The sequence below is a fragment of the Vulpes vulpes genome, chromosome 1 (genome assembly GCF_048418805.1).
Source record: "Vulpes vulpes isolate BD-2025 chromosome 1, VulVul3, whole genome shotgun sequence".
In the NCBI taxonomy this organism is placed as follows: domain Eukaryota; kingdom Metazoa; phylum Chordata; class Mammalia; order Carnivora; family Canidae; genus Vulpes; species Vulpes vulpes.
Window position 1 is genome coordinate 3,191,362 of NC_132780.1, and position 17,112 is coordinate 3,208,473.

General features: G+C 46.1%; 1 protein-coding gene across 3 annotated transcripts in view; it reads left to right on the forward strand.

Moving 5' to 3' along the window:
• The first annotated feature begins 3,241 nt into the window (after nt 1–3,241).
• Nucleotides 3,242–17,112, forward strand: part of DPY19L3 (dpy-19 like C-mannosyltransferase 3) — a 69,037-nt gene continuing 55,166 nt past the window's right edge. For 2 of the 3 annotated variants that reach the window (XM_072749808.1, XM_072749814.1), the window contains exons 1-3: nt 3,242–3,408; nt 4,933–5,077; nt 7,891–8,024. In XM_072749808.1, the coding sequence (XP_072605909.1) occupies nt 4,972–5,077; nt 7,891–8,024 (240 nt within the window). In that variant the 5' untranslated portion in view covers nt 3,242–3,408; nt 4,933–4,971. Of the gene's footprint in view, nt 3,409–3,607; nt 4,413–4,932; nt 5,078–7,890; nt 8,025–17,112 lie in introns of those variants that run through there. The other variant, XM_026010186.2, reaches the window with a different exon arrangement.

Genomic DNA, 17,112 nt, shown 5'->3' on the forward strand with positions numbered 1-17,112 from the left:
CCAAGCCACCAGCAGGGTGCTGCGGTAGTAGGATCACTCTGGTTATCACTTGGAGGACGGACAGGGGCAGGCGGCAGGGATGGAGGTCAGGCCACTAAATGGTCCTAATAAGGGGCACTTGGGGGGCTCAGGGTGATGGGTGCGAGGAGCGGGCCCGCCCTCCGAGCTCAGGTCACCGAGGGACTGCAGTGGTGTACAGGAACACTTCTTTGCATTATGTTCTGAAACCCAAATGGATCTTTCTGTTGCGGCCAGCGGCAGCTGGGCCGTGGTCCTCCAGAATGGTGCAGTTCACACTATGGTCTTGGGGACCTGTGGCATCACCGTCACCACCGCCAGGGAGGTTGTTAGAAATGCAAATTATCGGATCCTGCCCCAGACCTACGGAATCCTGGTCTGTAGGGGAGGGGCCCAGTAATCTGTTTGAGGACATTGTCCGTGTGAGTCTGTGCTCAGTAAACGTTGAGAGCCACGGCAGAGCCTTGCTGTTCCACGTGTCCCTGGGCTCCGAGGATCGGCGTCACCTGGGACTTCCTTCGGAGACACGGGATCCCAGGCCCTCCCCAAATCCTACTGAGCCACAATCTGCCTTTGCACATAGTCCCCCGGGGTGTTTGTAGGTAATGGCACTTTGAGAAGCACGTCACCCGGTCACGGGTGCTGACCACATCCTTCCCCCCGAGGGCCTCTGGCGTGGGACTGAGGCAGGGAGCTGTCCGTCTGGACGGTCTGCTTCCTAGCTGACGTATGACGTTCGTTCAGGCCTCGACCGCGGGGCTCTTGATGGTCCCCACCCTCTGCGACAGTGGGCTCTCCGGGCTCCATCCTCTCCCACCTACATTTCCAGCGTTCCTCTCGGGTCTCTTGCAAACTCTTCCTTTCCAAAGCAACGATTACCTGGCTCCTCGGCTCCCGCTTTCCACTGACCACATCCTGATGGCTCCATGTGGCCACCGCCTAGTTGACACTTCCACGTGTGCAAGCATCTCCAACTCATCACAAAATAAACTTTTTCTTTTTTTTTTTTAAATAAACTTTTTCTTATTCCCAAACTTGCTTTCCATCCCCCGTACCCAATCAGCTAATTGCTCAAGGTGAAAACCGTAGGAGCCAGACGTGCTCCCCCCCCCGCCATCATGTGTAATCCGTGTATCTAAACACTGAGTCCCGGTGGGCCTGGCCCTAAGTATCTCAGAACTTGACCGACTCTTCTCCCCTTCTATTGCCTAATCCAAGTTACCAACCCTTGTCAGGATCGTTTGATTTGATTTTTTAAAGATTTTATTTATTTATTCAAGAGACACCCAGAGAGGGAGGCAGAGGGGAAGCAGGTTCCCTGCGGGGAGCCCCACTCGACTTGGGACTCATCCCAGGACCCCGGGGTCACGCCCGAGAGCAGGTAGATGTTCCCGGGCGCCCTGAGGACTGACGCAGTCATTCTGGAGCCTCACTCTCCGCAGTTGCCTACTTTGTCTACGCCTCAAAGCTTTATCTCGCTGGCAAAGCCATTTCCTATTAAAACAAGCAGCTGCTAATGAGCACTACTGCTACTTCCTTTCCTCGGGGGATGCGCATTGCACCACAGACACACATTCTTCCCCCGGAGTGACACAATCTTAGACGACACCCTATAGGCACAAAGGGAAAAGTTCTATTTAAGGAGGCATCAACCCGCATATGTATTTATTAAGCGCCCAAATGGGTTTTACGTAAGGCATCTGGACATGAAAGGGGCGGATTACAAATAATCCCCGCTCTCAAACCCGGAGCATCAAAGACACCAACACTGGAGTTAAAACATGACAAATGCCACCTGAAAGGCAGCTGACACTTATTTTTATTAAAGCCACCCAGGGGGATCCCTGGGTTGCACAGCGGTTTGGCGCCTGCCTTTGGCCCAGGGCGCGATCCTGGAGACCCGGGATCGAATCCTACGTCGGGCTCCCGGTGCATGGAGCCTGCTTCTCCCTCTGCCTGTGTCTCTGCCCCTCTCTCTCTCTCTGTGACTATCATAAATAAAAATTAAAAAAAAAAAAAGATCTTAAAAAAAAAAAAAAGCCACCCAGCAGCGTCCACAGCCCGCTCGCCCAGAATGTGTGTGCGCGTTATTCATAGCAACAGACGCAGGAAGGAGGAGAAAATCCCCCACTGGGGTGGCCGGGAAGGGCTTCCGTGTTGGGACGAGCCGGTGGGCGGTGTGCGCAGGCGGAGGGCCCACCCCGGCGGCCAGATCGGTCCCTGACGAAAGTCACCTACACAGGGCTGGCCCACCCGCCGGCGGCTTCCCGGGTGCACGCGCCCAGGCCAAGCTCAGGCCCTGCCCTCCGAGGCTTCCGCTCTAGGTCCCAGGGCAAGGCCACAGGCCCGGAGGCCGCAGGGGGAGCGAGCGCGCCGCCCCGCCCCGACACCGGGGGGCGCCCCGGGACGCAATCTCGGGGAGCTGACACCGTGGTCAGCAAACACCGTCCAGCACGTGGTCAGCAAACACCGCCCAGCACGTGCCTGCGGGCACCGGCCCCGGGGGGAGGAGGGGGGTGGCCCTCGGGGAGGGGGTGTGTGAAGCTGGGGGCGGCTGAGCCTGGGGGGGTAAGGTGGGGGGATGAGACCAGGTGGGGGGAGGTGGAGGGGGGCCGGGATGGGGGGCGGGGAGAGAGGTGGGGGGCCGAGCCCCTGGGGTGAAGGTTGGGGTTCAGAGACGGGGGGAGGGGGCGGAGGAAGGTGGAGGGCATGACCCGGGGTGGGGGGACGTGACGGGGGGGGGGTAGGGGGCGTGACCCCGCGGGAGAGAGGAGCTTGGGGGGGGCGTGACCCCGGGGGCGGGGGCGGGGGCGGGGGCGGGGCGAGGCCCGAGCGTCCCCGCGGCGTCCGTCGCCCGCCGGGCCCTCAGCGCGCCCCTCCGGCAGCTCGGGCGGGGGTGGGTCCCGAGCCGCCCCCCTCGGAGCCGCCCCCCCGGGCCTGGGGCGGGCGCGTGCGCGGCGGGCGGCGGCCTGGAGGGTCCGGGTCGGCACCGCGCGGGCCGGGGGCCGAGCGCCCAGGGGCCGCCGGGGCGGGCCGCGGGGGCGGGGGCGGGGCGGGGGCGGGGCCGGGGCCGGCGCGGCGAGCGGAAGTGCGCCGCTTCCTTCCGGCCGGCGCCGCACGAGACGGGGCGGGGCTCCGCGGGAGGGGGCGGGGTCTCGCGCTGACGGACGGCTCCCGGGGCCTATGGGCGCGGCCCTGGCGGCCCGGCCTCCCCGGCGCGCCCCTTCCTCGGGGCCGCGGACGCCCCCCGGCCGCCCAGTAGTCGGGTGCGGCGCCGAGCTCCGCCGCTGCCCCGTGGCCGCCGCCTGCTCCCCGCGGCCCTCGGCGCCCCGCGGCCGCCCGGCCTCCCTCCCCGCCCGGAGCCGCGCGCCAGGACGGCCGAGGCCGCAGGTCTGTGCTGCGGGGGCATCGCCGCGAGGACCGGGCCGGGGGGGGGGGGGGGACCGGGGCGCGGGCGGGGGGGCGGGGCCAAGTCCGCGAGGTCGCGCGGCGGCTCCGGGGCAGCCCCAGGGCGGCGGGGGCGGCGGGAGGCCGAGCAGGTGCGCGCCCCGGGGCGGGGGGCAGCGGCGCCCTCCAGCCCCCGGACGTTGGGGCGACGCCCCCATCTGATGCGGAAACTTGGGTGCGCGGCCGCCCGGGGCCGGAGCCGGCGTCTGGCATCCGCCGCCCTCGGGCCTGACTTGCCGCGACTTTGCGGCCCCCCAGCTCCGGCCGGGCCGAGGTCGAGCGGGGCCGGGCGCGTCCTGCCTCGCCCCGCGCCGCTCCAGCTCTCGCACTCGCCCTGCTCGCACCCAGCCGCGTGTTCGCATCTCACTTTTTTCTCTTTTTTTTTTCTTTTTTCCCACCCTTTGCATGAATGAACGAACGAATACACCGTGTAGTGCCGGCCGGCCGGTCGGTCGGTTCTTTTCCTAAAGCAAGTTGTTTGCGTTTGGGAATTAATCTGCCCCCCCCCCCCCACCTGCCCCAGCCACGGTGCCCGGAGACTGGTCGTATTTAATAGTAATTAGGGAAACGCTGTTCATCACGCAGAGGAGCGAAGCAAGATGTTCCGGGGCCTGCAGCAGCTTACTCACCGCCACCGCTCCCTCGCCTCCCACTCGCCGCTTCCAAACCAGGCGCCTGCACCCGCCTTCACTCCCACTTTTGCTCCCTGGGACAGCAGCTGCCCCGCTTGGCGCACCCCCGCTGCCATCACACTCTGGGGCGTGTGCATTGTTTTTAAAGGACATCGGTGTTAGAATGCAAGCACCTGAGGCAAAACAAGTCTTTCCCACTCCTTCAAAGTCAGGCCGGCCACGGATTTACTACTGAGCTCCCCTCTCCCTGTGCTAGGAAACTGTGCACCGTGACCCAAAGCTGCACGACCCATCGATTATGGGGTCAGATGCATGGTAACTAACTGCAGGGGCTCAGGAAGGAGAAACATCAGTAGCTGGTACGGCCAAAGACAGGAGGGCTTCTCGGAAGAAGGTCACCACCACCGGCTTGTCTGGGATGCCCATCCCTATTCTTTTTTTTTTTTTTAAGATAGGCACACAGTGAGAGAGAGAGAGAGGCAGAGACATAGGCAGAGGGAGAAGCAGGCCCCATGCACCGGGAGCCCGACGTGGGATTCGATCCCGGGTCTCTAGGATCGCACCCTGGGTCAAAGGCAGGCGCTAAACCGCTGCGCCACCCAGGGATGCCCATCCCTATTCTTACCTCTTGATAGTATGTATTAAGTAAATCCGTGTGTTGCATCTTGACGGTAACTTTGGAGGCCGGTTAAGATTCGATGGGGAAGCAGGAGGCATGCTAAGCCCCGGGGAGGGACAAGGCATCGTGTCACCTAAGCACAGATGAGCACAGGGTGTGTCGGGGAGACGGGGACTGGCATATGGACACGCAGCTTCACTTTTCTGTCGTTTGCAGGAGTGGTTGGAAGAACAATGCGTGTAAGTCTCTGACACCATGATATCCATCAGGCAAAGAAAAGGAGTGAAAACCACAGAAGTTCCTGAGGATAATGCGGCCCGAGAAGCCAACGTGAAGTTGGAAAATAAGTTGCCATCTGATGGTAGGTGATTCAAATTAAAAGCAGCCCACTTTGGATGGCTTTTATTTCTGCGTATTAAAATATCACTCTCCAATAGAGTAAAAATTTGGTGAGACCTAACGCTTGACGAAACTTGTTCTAATGCCCTGATGTTTGGTTCAACAATTGATCTGATGGTAATTTGAGAATACTGTTTTTATAGTTATGATCAGAATAAAAGACGAAAGAGCTCCCATTAGAAGAACCCCTTGTTTCTCAGCTGTCTGTTCTGTAGGTTCCGGTTTTGCCAATCTTTGACTTTCTAGAATAATGCCCCCCCCCCCCCCCCCGCAGTTCAGATTTTAGTCTGTTTCTAGTTTTTCTGGTTTGTATATGCCGCTCACTCTAGACAGCCTTACCTCGGGAGACTTTCTCATTTCATTAAGGTATCGAAAAATGAATCAAACTTTTTTATTCCTTTTTTGAATTCCTGACATTTTCTCCTTTGGTTTGGGAAGGGAGAATGATCAGAATTTGGTAAGTTGCTTATATAAGGCTGAAGATTCTTGGAAAGCTGTATATCAAATGATTTTAATTACCAACTTCCTGACTCCAGAGTCGCTTTCTGAACTAAGCGTGGTCAAGGTTTTTAAAGATAAGCATGAAAAATTCCATGTCTATCAACCATTTTTGATTGATAGAATTTACATTAATGGCAGCTATGTTAATTCTTATCAGCTCGAACTAGTAATGTGGGAGAACAGTTTATTTTACTTTTATTTTATTTTTTTAAAGATTTTGTTTATTTATTCATGAGAGACACAGAGAGAGAGGCAGAGACACAGGCAGAGGGAGAAGCAGGCTCCTCAGGGAGCCCGATGCGGGACTCGATCCCGGGACCCCAGGATCACGCCCTGAGCCAAATGCAGACGCTCAACCGCGGAGCCACCCAGGTGTCCCTGGGAGAACAGTTTTATAAAATAAAATTAATCTGTATTGAGAGGTCATGCCATCCAGCTCCACTATTAGCAGTTTGGGACGGGAGAGAGTACTTTCTGAAGACTTAAACAATGTAACTTCAAATTTGTTTTTTTTTTTTTTTTTCAATTAAAACATAATTTTGAGGATTCTTCATTTTACTGAAGTAGTATTATGTCTGGGGAAAAAAAACCCTGTAAAGTAAAGAAAAGAAAAGAAAAAAAAAATGTTCCCACAAACCACCCTGAGACTGCCACTCCTGAAACTTGATCTTGCATCTAAATGTCTCTGCCCGGGTATAACTGGAAGCATTCATCTGTGGTTTTACAAAATTGAGGTCCTAACTGTTTTGTAACTTGCTACATCCCTCTTGTTACGTAATGAACATACAGTAAGTCAGTCAATGTATTTTAAAAATGTTACCATTGTAGTCATTGTGTGATGATAGCCTAATTTATTTACCTAATTCCTTGCTGAATATTTAGATGGTTTTTAACCCTTTACCTATATTAACACAACTATGATAAAAATCCTTGTGGCCAGATGTTTAAAACTTTATTTCTTTTATTATGCCTAGATTTAGAATTATTGGTCAAGTGGTATGCTCATTTTGGTAGCTTTTTACTACTTACTGCCATGTTGCATTCCAGAGAGTTTCCAAGTTATTCTTCCACCATCAGTGTTTGAAAAATAATCCTATTTTGTACCCTTATTTAAAACACTGTTAGCATTTTTTAGCCATTAAATTGGCCAACATCTAAAAAGTTATAGTTCATTGTTTTGATTCGCATTTCTTTTCTTTTTCTTTTTTTTAAAGATTTTATTTATTTATTCATGATAGAGAGAGAGAGAGGCAGAAATACAGGCAGAGGGAGAAGCAGCCCCCATGCCGGGAGCCTGATGCGGGACTCGATCCCGGGACTCCAGGATCACGCCCTGGGCCAAAGGCAGGCGCTGAACCGCTGAGCCACTCAGGGATCCCCCACGCATTTCTTTTTTTTGAGAGAGAGAGAAAGAGAGAGCAAGCGGGGAAGGAGGGGGAGAGGAAGAGAGAAAATCCCGAGCAAGCTCACTGGCCAGCACAGGGCCCAGTGCAGGGCTCAGTCTCATATCCCTGAGATTATAACCTGAGCCAGAGAAATCAAGAGTCAGATGTTCAACCAACTGAGCCACTCAGGCACCCCGATTTGCATTTCTTTAATACCAATGAATGTGAATATTTTTGTCTATTAAGTTTATTGGCCATTTTTTTCTTTTGTGTATTGCCTACTCATGTGTTAAATCTGTTTCCAACTGAAATATTCATTTCTTTAATCCTGAAAGTGTTCACTCTATATTAAGGATATTAAACTTTCTTATATGTGCTATAAATAATTTTTCCTAGCTTATGTGTCCTTTAACTTGAGTTGTGATGGATTTTTCTCCCCCTGTGTGTTTTTGAATTTTAAGTAGTCAAGCTTTTTGGTAGCTTTTAGTGAACACACCACAAATTATATGTCGACCATCGAAAAGACTTTTTATATCCTAGACATGCAACCCATTTACTCTTCCATTTAATGAACTCAATAGGTACAGGTATTAAACTATGCCAAATACAGACCCTAGATATTAAGATGAATAAGATAATGTACTTTTTCTCGGAAAGCTCATGCTCTTTGGCAAACTGGACAAGTGAACAATTAGTCAGGTAAAACTGTAATAAAGTATGAAAGCAAGTCTCCAGAATCACAGAAAAGAGTCCCTACTTGTCTGCTGGGACTAGGGGAAGCTTCAGCAGTGACAGGCAGCTGGAACTTAGCATACCTGATAATCTGAAGTAGAACTAGTAAATTCCACATTCTCTACTGACTTAGCTATTTGTTTTATTTTTCTAAAAGGTTGTGCGAGTAGAAGGTTATGGAAACTTCTGTCATTTACAGTTGGTGGAACCGTTGCCCTTTGCATTGGACTTCTAACATCGGTCTACTTGGCTACTTTACATGAAAACGATTTATGGTTTTCTAATATTAAGGTATGGGGTTCCTCTGACCGTTGTGTGATTTGCTCATCAGTATCTCCAGTAGTTCACCATATAGATGAATGACCAAGATAATGCAGTTTTGCCATATAAAGAATCTAATGTCTTAAAAGGTTTGGACATAGCATAAAAAGACTTTTTTAGTTTAAAATAACATGAGAATTTTTGTAATCAGTGAATTTTTTTTCATTTTCGTTAACTTGCTCCAGTTATGCGGCAGTTACCCTAAACTAGTATTTTTCAACTTATACGTTGTGAAATTGATGCAGTAAATCATGAGTAACAATTTTGTTAGTTAAAATAAGATGCCAGAGATTATTATCACATACACTAGGGTTGAGAATTATTTGTGTAACAATATATGTATGTATGTGCAAACTGGGTCACAGTATGATATTTTTTTTTCTGTTGGGTACAGTAAAAAAGAAAAGAAACCAAAATCCAGTGCTCTAAACCATGAAGTCTTAATCTGTCTCCATAGATGACCTCAGTGTGTTATACCTTTCTAATCGTATATGCAGTGGTGAGAGGGTGGGGAAGCCACTATTTTTCTGAGGAAAGGAGCCATAATTTTCATCACGTTGTCAGGAGGGTCCGTGACTTTTTTTTTTTTTTTTTTGGGTTCGTGACTTCCTTTTTCTTTTTTTTTATTCAGAGAGAGAGAGAGGCAGAGACACAGGCAGAGGGAAAAGCAGGCTCCATGCAGAGAGCCTGACATGGGACTCGATCCTGGGTCTCCAGGATCAGGCCCTGGGCTGCAGGCAGCACTAAACCGCTGCACCACCAGGGCTGCCCTTTTTGGGGTTCATGACTTCTTAAACACCAATTTCCTTATCCCCTTTTCTCTCTTAAACATTTCTAGGTATCTTTTAACTTGCTATAGTTTTCAGGACAAGCATATCACTTATGCAAGGAAACTTAACACATCACTGGTGTTTTTCATCTAAAGATATTTAGTTTTGATCCAAAATGTCATGATCTTTTATTTTATTTACTATGGTTTCTAACGATTAGTTGCTGATAAATGTAAAAGTCACTTTCAGAGGTCAGATATTTATCATCTATGTGAACATTCAAAAAAGTCTAAAACAGTCCTCAAAGAGCTTTCCAAAATTTTTTGAGCTTTGGTTCCATTATTGGATTGAATCTCCAAGGGAGATTACTTTGAATGACAAATTTAATTTAGAGGAATAACTTCTAATATGCTTATTTTAAAAACCTGTCATATTACTCTATAGGTATAGTATGTATGTGTGCATATACCTTCATACACATTATCATGGTAAAAGGATAATTCTTATCCTTCAGGGACAGTGGGTAGTTTTCTTTGTCAAGAAAAATTTTATCTTTTTTCTTGAAAGTGGAGTGCTTATAAACAGATTTCCTTGCACTAAAATGTATTACTTTTTCTATCCACCCAAGTGTTTTGACTAGAGACTGAAATACCCCCATGTGGATATTTAGCTGAAATTAAATACTAGTAACTGTGTAGTAAGGAGAAGATAGTGAAAGAGATCACAGAACTTAATTTCAAATAGTAATTTTAGCTCCTTAAATTTTTAAGTGGCCTTGCTAGTAACCTTAAATAAATACACCCCATCATCAAGAAACCTGAGTGCCCTTGATTTTTCTCTTAAGTCTTGCCAGGTTACAGTAGGCATTGTACTTTTACCGAGTATTCATCGAGCTCCTTTTCTGTGGCAGTGTTACCATGCGGAACGTGGAAAGAGTAACAAAGACTAATACATTTGCCAGCAGATTTTCCGGTATCATACATTAATTCCGTAAATATATACTGAGCACTGGTAGCATGCCAGCGGGTACTGTGCTCAGTCATAGCAATAGAGCCGACTAAAACCAGGCCCCTGCCTTCAGGGAGTTTACACTCTTGAGGGTACAGGCAAGTAGGCAGATAATGACAGTCCATCCAACGTCAGTACCGTCAGGGGGTAGGATAGGGTATGGTGGGAGCACAGAACAGGGGTAGCCCAACCCAACTTTGGAAGATCAGGGAAGGTTTTCTAGAGGAAGTACTGGTTAAGGAGACCTGAAGGATGAGAAGGGTTAACCAGACAAATTGGGGAAGAAAGGTGAATGTTCTAGGGAAGGGATGTGCACGGAAGCTTTGAGAGGCAAGAGCATCGAGAGCGTTCAAGGTGTTGGAAGTAATTCAGTCTGGCTAGAGAGGAGATGAGGAGAGAATCTACTGGGATGGTAAACAGAGAGGCCAGGTCATGAAGGAACAAGTGTCATCATCTTATTGTTTTATAAAGATGGCTCTGGCTACAGTGTGGAGAGTGGACTTGAGGAGGAATAGCACTAAAGTGAGAGGAAACCACCAAGAAAATCCAATTCAGTAGACTCAGTAATATCTGAATGTCAGCAAATGCATGTCTCCTGTGTGCCAGACACAAATCTAGGCCTGGAGCATACAGCCTTTGAATACCATATGGAACTTGATTCTGATGAGGAGGGAGAAAACAGACTAACAAAAAATAAGTACTACTTTGGAAGCCACACAGGGTATAGTTATTGGGAGGACACTTACAATCGGGTGGGAAAGCAGACCATTTTAAAGATAGCCCTATGTCAACACTTAAATCCTGGGAAGCAACCAGTTAAGCTAAGGTCCGTGGAAAACCTCTTAAGCAGAGGGAACCAGTACAAAGGCCCTTACGTAGGACAAAACCTGTCAAGCTGAGTATCAGAGAGAAGGCACATGGGGCTTTATGAGCAAAGAGGAGAATGGAACCGGAGAAGAAAAGACCAGGTGTTGGAGAGAAATGAACAGAGGCAAAGCTTATTAGAAGATAGACCTGGAAAGATACAGGGATTCCTCTTTGTGTGGATGGTGATTGAGAAGGAAGAGTCCTCAGCTTTCTTTCCATTAGCAGCTGAATGGATGGCCCCATATGCCATTCACTGTGGTAATGAGCCCTGTGGGAGGAACAGATCTGGAGAGCAACAGATCTGACACCTCCTACCCAGAGGTAAGCGGGACTTGACAGGTTAAGGGCACAGTGTGCCACAAAACGGCCTCACTTTAGACACAAGTTACAAGTGTGAGGGGGTCCTCAGGCTACCCTCACTTCTGACCACCACAAATTTTGGGACACCCACTATCTCCTCAGGGTCACTAATTCGCTAGCATGCTTCACAGAACCCTTAGGATCGCCAGTTTTCTTCTGACAAAAGGATATAAACCAGAACCAGCCAAAGGCAGAGACTCATTGGGAGTCCAGGAGGGTCCCAAACTCAGGCTTTCCACGATCCTTTCCCTGTGGAGTTAGGACACATTGTCCTCTTGGCACATTGATATGTGACACTGTGTTGAGTATGCCAACGAACAAAGCTCACCCGAGCGAGCTCTGGTGTCCAGGGTTTTTACTGGAGTTTATGTAGGTATGGTTGATCGAATCACTGGCCACAACATTGAATTCACTCTCCAGTCCCCCTTTCCTCCCCGGAGGTTGGGCCAATATCAGCTGGCTCCAAGCCCCAGCTCTCTAATCACATGGCTAGTCTTTCTGGCTTCATCAGCCCCCACCCTGAGTCATCTCCTTAAAACAGACTGTCAGATGTGGTCCTGATGAACCCACCCTGAACAACAAAGACACTATTCTCGCTTGGGAAATTCGAGGATTTACTGGCTACCTCCCAGGAACCGGTGACAGAGGCCAGCCAAATTCTTTACTGGGGACAGCGTGACAGCAAATGATACATCCTTGTTTGGATACGTTATGAGTCACTTTTGAAACAGTCCAAGAAGAGAGAGATGGAGTAAAGGGAGCTGGATTCATGGATCTGGAGGCAGGAGTTCCATCTGTGTTGGAAATGGACATTTTCATATTACCAGCTTGTAGATGTGTGGGCAAGAATGTTTGAAGAGTGTGCAGAGTGAGAAAGAGACCCTAGGCTAGTTTCTGTCTGTGCCTCAGATACCATCTGGGAGAAGCTATAAAACAGGAACATCCTCGAATCTAACAGGTTTCTTTCCACCAACACCCCCGTCCCCTGAAACGTACAATCGAGCTCAATCTTACTGCAGTTTTTTTCTCTTTATTCAAGCAGTAGCTTGTAGCACAGATCTTTTTTTTTCCCCCCTCTGTATCACAAGAGGAATCCTCAGATGTTTCAGCCATTTCTCAAACCTGATGATACCTCTGCATAGGCATTTGGTTTATTTTTCATCTTGGATTATGTAAACCCAGTGCTATCCAATGGAACTCTCTGCCATGAAGGAAATGATCTACTTCTGCACTGTTCAGTACCATAGCCACTAGCTAGATGTAGCTGTTATAAATACTTGAGATGTGGCTATATTGCAACTGAGGAACTAAATTTTATATTTTATTTAATTTTAAAATGTGTGTACATTTTCTTTGAATAAACCAATGAAAATTCCAGCCCTTAGTGATCAGAGACATTGGGGAAAGCTCATTTTCAGAATTTATGCACCTTTAGAAGTCTACTCCTATAATTTATACCATTTTCATTTTGGGCGATTATGGGAATGTTTGGGAAGTGTAACTCTGTTTTCCTTTTGTACTTGTGGGTTATACTTAACCAAAATTACTAGGCTGTTTTTTTATGAAAATAACTTTAATCTTCTCCGGATACTTTGAATTAGTTGTAAGTATTCAGAAAGTAAAAACATTGCTTCTAAAATAGACAAATCACACATTGAGTTCATGCCTTTAGAATGATATTTTTAATGTTAGTTGCTAATCATAACAGTGTTAGTATTTGAATGTGGGAAACTCTGGACCAAAGAGCAACTTGACGTTGAAGTAGACGTTGGTTTTAAGTGGTCATAGAAAATGTGTATATACTGTCCTGTCTTAGCATATTGTTTAGTTTTAGTTTTTTATTTAAATTCCAGTTAACATATGGGGAAGTATTAGTTTCAGGTGTACAATTTAGTGATTCCTCACTTCCATACATCACCCAGTGCTCATCACAATAAACGCCCTCCTTGGTCCCCTCTCACCTACTTCACCCATCCCCACCACCACCTCCCCTCTGATAATCATCAGTTTGTTCTCTACAGTTAAGAGTCGGTTTCTTGGTTTCCCTCTCTTTTTCCTCCTACAATCATTTGTTTTGTTTCTTAAATTCCACATATCTCTAAAATCATATGATATTTGACCTTTTCTGACTTACTTCAATTATTATTATATTCTCTAGCTCTATCCATGTCACTGCAAATGGCAAGATTTTGTTCTTTTTATGGCTGAGTAATATTCCAGTGGATATACACACCACATCTTCTGTATCCATTCATCAGTCTCTGGATATTTGGGCTGTTTCCATAATTGGGCTATGTAGCTAGTGCTGCTATAAATATCAGGGTGCATCTATCCCTTTGAATAAGTGTTTTTTGCGTTCTATGGGTAAATACCTAGTAGTGTAATTGCTGGATAGCAGGGTAGTGCTATACCTCCATACTGTTTTCCAGAGTGGCTGCACCAGTTTGCTTTCCCATCAACAGTGTAAGAGGGTTCCCCTTTCTCCTGATGGAATGTCTTCTGTGTGCTTAGCAATGTTGTAGGTGCATTCTAAACATATTTTATCTGGCTGTCTCCAAAACCCCAACATTTAAACTCTGAATTGTCCTTTAAATGCTACCTGCTTTTTTGCTGCCCTTTGTTATAAACAAAACACACTAAAAGGATTCAAAGCCAATGCTCTTACTTGCCGTGCTACCCTTATGGGACCCGGTGCATCATCAGTGCTGAGTAACAGTGGTCTGTTTGGAGTCACGTTAACCTCTACAGGTGCGTGAGGCAGTATAGGCAGGGGAGAAGGGAGACAGAAACAACGGCTGCTGTGGAAGATCTGGGCTAGAACTAGAGCAGAGGGATGCAGCTTTGGGAGCTTGCCTTCAGGGAGAGGATATAGTTAGTACTGGCAAGTAGGGAGCCAGTCAGTGCATTTTTAGTGATTTGTGTTTAGTAGATGCAAGAGTAAAAAATATATATAGCATGATTCTTTTTATTTTTTGAACACGTGTTTTGTTACTGCACAAACTATACCGTGACAACAACAAAAAACTTTAAATAAAAAAACATTACTCAGTATTCATTTACCCTTAACAAAAACCAGTTTTCATTTTTCTCCTCCATTCTTCATCCTGTATGTGTATATATTTTACTTTATTTATGACTCATGACCCTGAGATCAGGACCTGAGCTGAAATAAGAATCGGATGCTTAATGGATTGATTGAGCCACTCACTCACACTTAATATACTTTTTTATAATCACATGTATTTGATGTTGCATCATATGCTTTTCCCATATATAGTTACATATTTATACAAACTTTCACAATTGTATGTAAATGATTGTTTATATAATTTATATACTTAGTTATTTCACTATGTCTATGCTCCCCAGTTTTGAGTAGATTGTTCCTAATTGTGTGGTTAAACTGTTCAAATTACTTATTACTTCCTATTTCAAAGTGGCAGTGTAGAGATGTCATTTCCTTCATTTTTTTAGAATTACCTCAAAGCAATTAAGGAAAATGAAAAACAGGTAGTCATTTTCCATCCTTGATGAAACTAAGAAAGGTCTATGGTCTGGAACCACAGTATATGAGGGAGGGCCGCCAAACCCACTAAAAGTCAAAGGAGTGTGGAAAGGTACCACAACAGGAGTCTTAGGGCTACAGAGTTTTAGAGGAAGTCACCAGAGTCTGCTTCTCTAAGATTGCTGGCATACCCTGAGGGGTGAGACTGAAGTCCCCAAGGGACCAAATGTGTGCAGTAATAACGGAAGCTTTCCTGGAGACATGCTAGTATGAAAGAGAAGTCAGCTAGGGAGGCTGAAGGGAGTAATCACAGAGACAAGCCATTTTTGTAAAAGTGGCATTTAAGAAGACCAGGATAAAGGGAGAAAACTTGTGTGTTGAACAACTCTGAGGCTGCAGATCTTGGTTGCCTAAGATGAGGAAAAGACTAAAGAGCTCAGTCTTGCAAACCACGCTGTATCACAAGAATTCTTGCTGGCCTGACTGGTTGCCCTGGCCTCTCGCCCACATAAACTTCCTTCAATTAGCTGGTTTGGTAAGAACTCACATTCAGAAATGGCTCACAATCAGGAAGGAACCAGCACAGGATCTGTACAACGGAACTGCGAGAAAAAAAAGGGAGAGGAAAACAAGAACAAATTACAGATGAAGAATAGTCACCAGAAACCATTTATTGCAGAGACATGAAGATTATGACCAAACATGTCACATTAAAAAACAAACATAATAAGCATTTGCCACCATAGAAGATGAATTCAAAGCAGGAGTGTAAGAAGGTGTATTTATACCATCTTCAAGGACACACAGGAAGGTAACGAAGGAAATGAAACAGGCATTGGCAGAACTTAGACAATAAATAGAATTAAAAGATATGACATAACAGAAATCATGACAATGTCAGAAGCAACACGCAGAAGATTAGAATCTGCAGAAGGCACAGAATGAGAAATATTGGACTGATAAAAGTAAACAAAATAAAATGAAATTAGTACAGTTAAAATAGTCGAGAGAAACTGACAGCTGATGAAGACAACAGCAAACATGCATAATTTGTCCCAAAAGAAGAGAACCAAAACAAAGAAACCAGGGAAAATCATGTTCAAAGATATAATTCAAGAAAACTCCCTGCAATGGAGCCTGCTTCTCCCTCTGCCTATGTCTCTGCCTCTCTCTCTTGTGTGTGTCTCTCATGAATAAATAAATAAAATCTTAAAAAGAAAAAGGAAAGATGACTTGAATCTGAACAGGGCACAGTGGCTCCAGGAAAACTTGGCCTATACCTCATTAGCTGGGTATAGTTCTGAAATTGCTGGGCTTCAACAGTAAGAAACCCCTGGACATCCAAACAGAAGATCTTACTATGAGAGAATCAGTCTGGCATCCAACTTTTCCATGGTAACATTTAATGCTTAAAGACCTGGAATGATGCCTGCGGAAGACTCACATAAGAGAATGTGGTTTATGTATTTTACTCCAGTCGTTCCATCATGTATAAAAAGCACCATACAAATTGTTTTGATTCTGAGAAATACATATTTTTTAAGAACACCTGAAGAGATTCGTAGAGGGAAAACTTTATCCAGCTGAAAAAGAAAAGGCAAAACAGTGGCAGAAAGACTATCCATGAGGTGCAAACATATTTAACTGTAGAACTAGCACCAAATAGTTACAGAACAAAGTATATATGATGTAAACATTGTAGTAACACCTAGCAGTGTTATTACTATGAAGTAGTAACAGAATAACAGTGTAATAATAAGTTAGAGAGGAAAGAAAAGAAGGTAGAAGATGGTGGAGGAACCTATTTATTTTTATAGATAGAAGCCAAGTTTCGTTTCAAACTGAAGTCAACGGGCACCTGGGTGGCTTAGACGTTAAACATCTAATCTCAGCTCTGGACTTGATCTCAGAGTTATGAGTTCCAGCCCCACCTGGGACTCCATGCTGGGGGTGGAGCCTACTTAAAAGTGAATCAATCAAATACTCAAGAAACATATATAGTGTATATAAAAGAAAATTCCAAAAATAATTATCAAGTTCAAATTGGGTAGCGGAGAACTATAAATTTCATGAGATCGTCATTATTTTAGAAACTCAGTAGATACTCTCCAAAAAAGTAGAGAATTAAATTATCCTTCAAAGTTATAAAAGTAACTCGTAGAACAAAAAACATAAACCTTCCAAATTAAAAGACACACAGATCATATAATAAAGGATTTGTTCTAAAAAGTGACAAAAATATGATACAAAATGTATTAACACAAATATGTCAAAATATTTTTGTGTAATTGTCTGCTTTACTCACTTGATAAAAACTCTATCACAAAGAAAAATGCAAATCACATACTATATTCATAAGGTACTTCTAGAACAAAGTTCCTTAGAAGGACTTTAGACCAGAGGTGGATAAGGACTTGCTGAAGTATTTCCCTAAAAGGGGTGAGAGGGAAGTCTCAGAAAGTGTTAAATGAAGCAAAGAAGGGCAATTTTTCAGCGATAAACATGCTGACCACAGGACTACCTGTGTGTCAGATAACTTGCCAATATT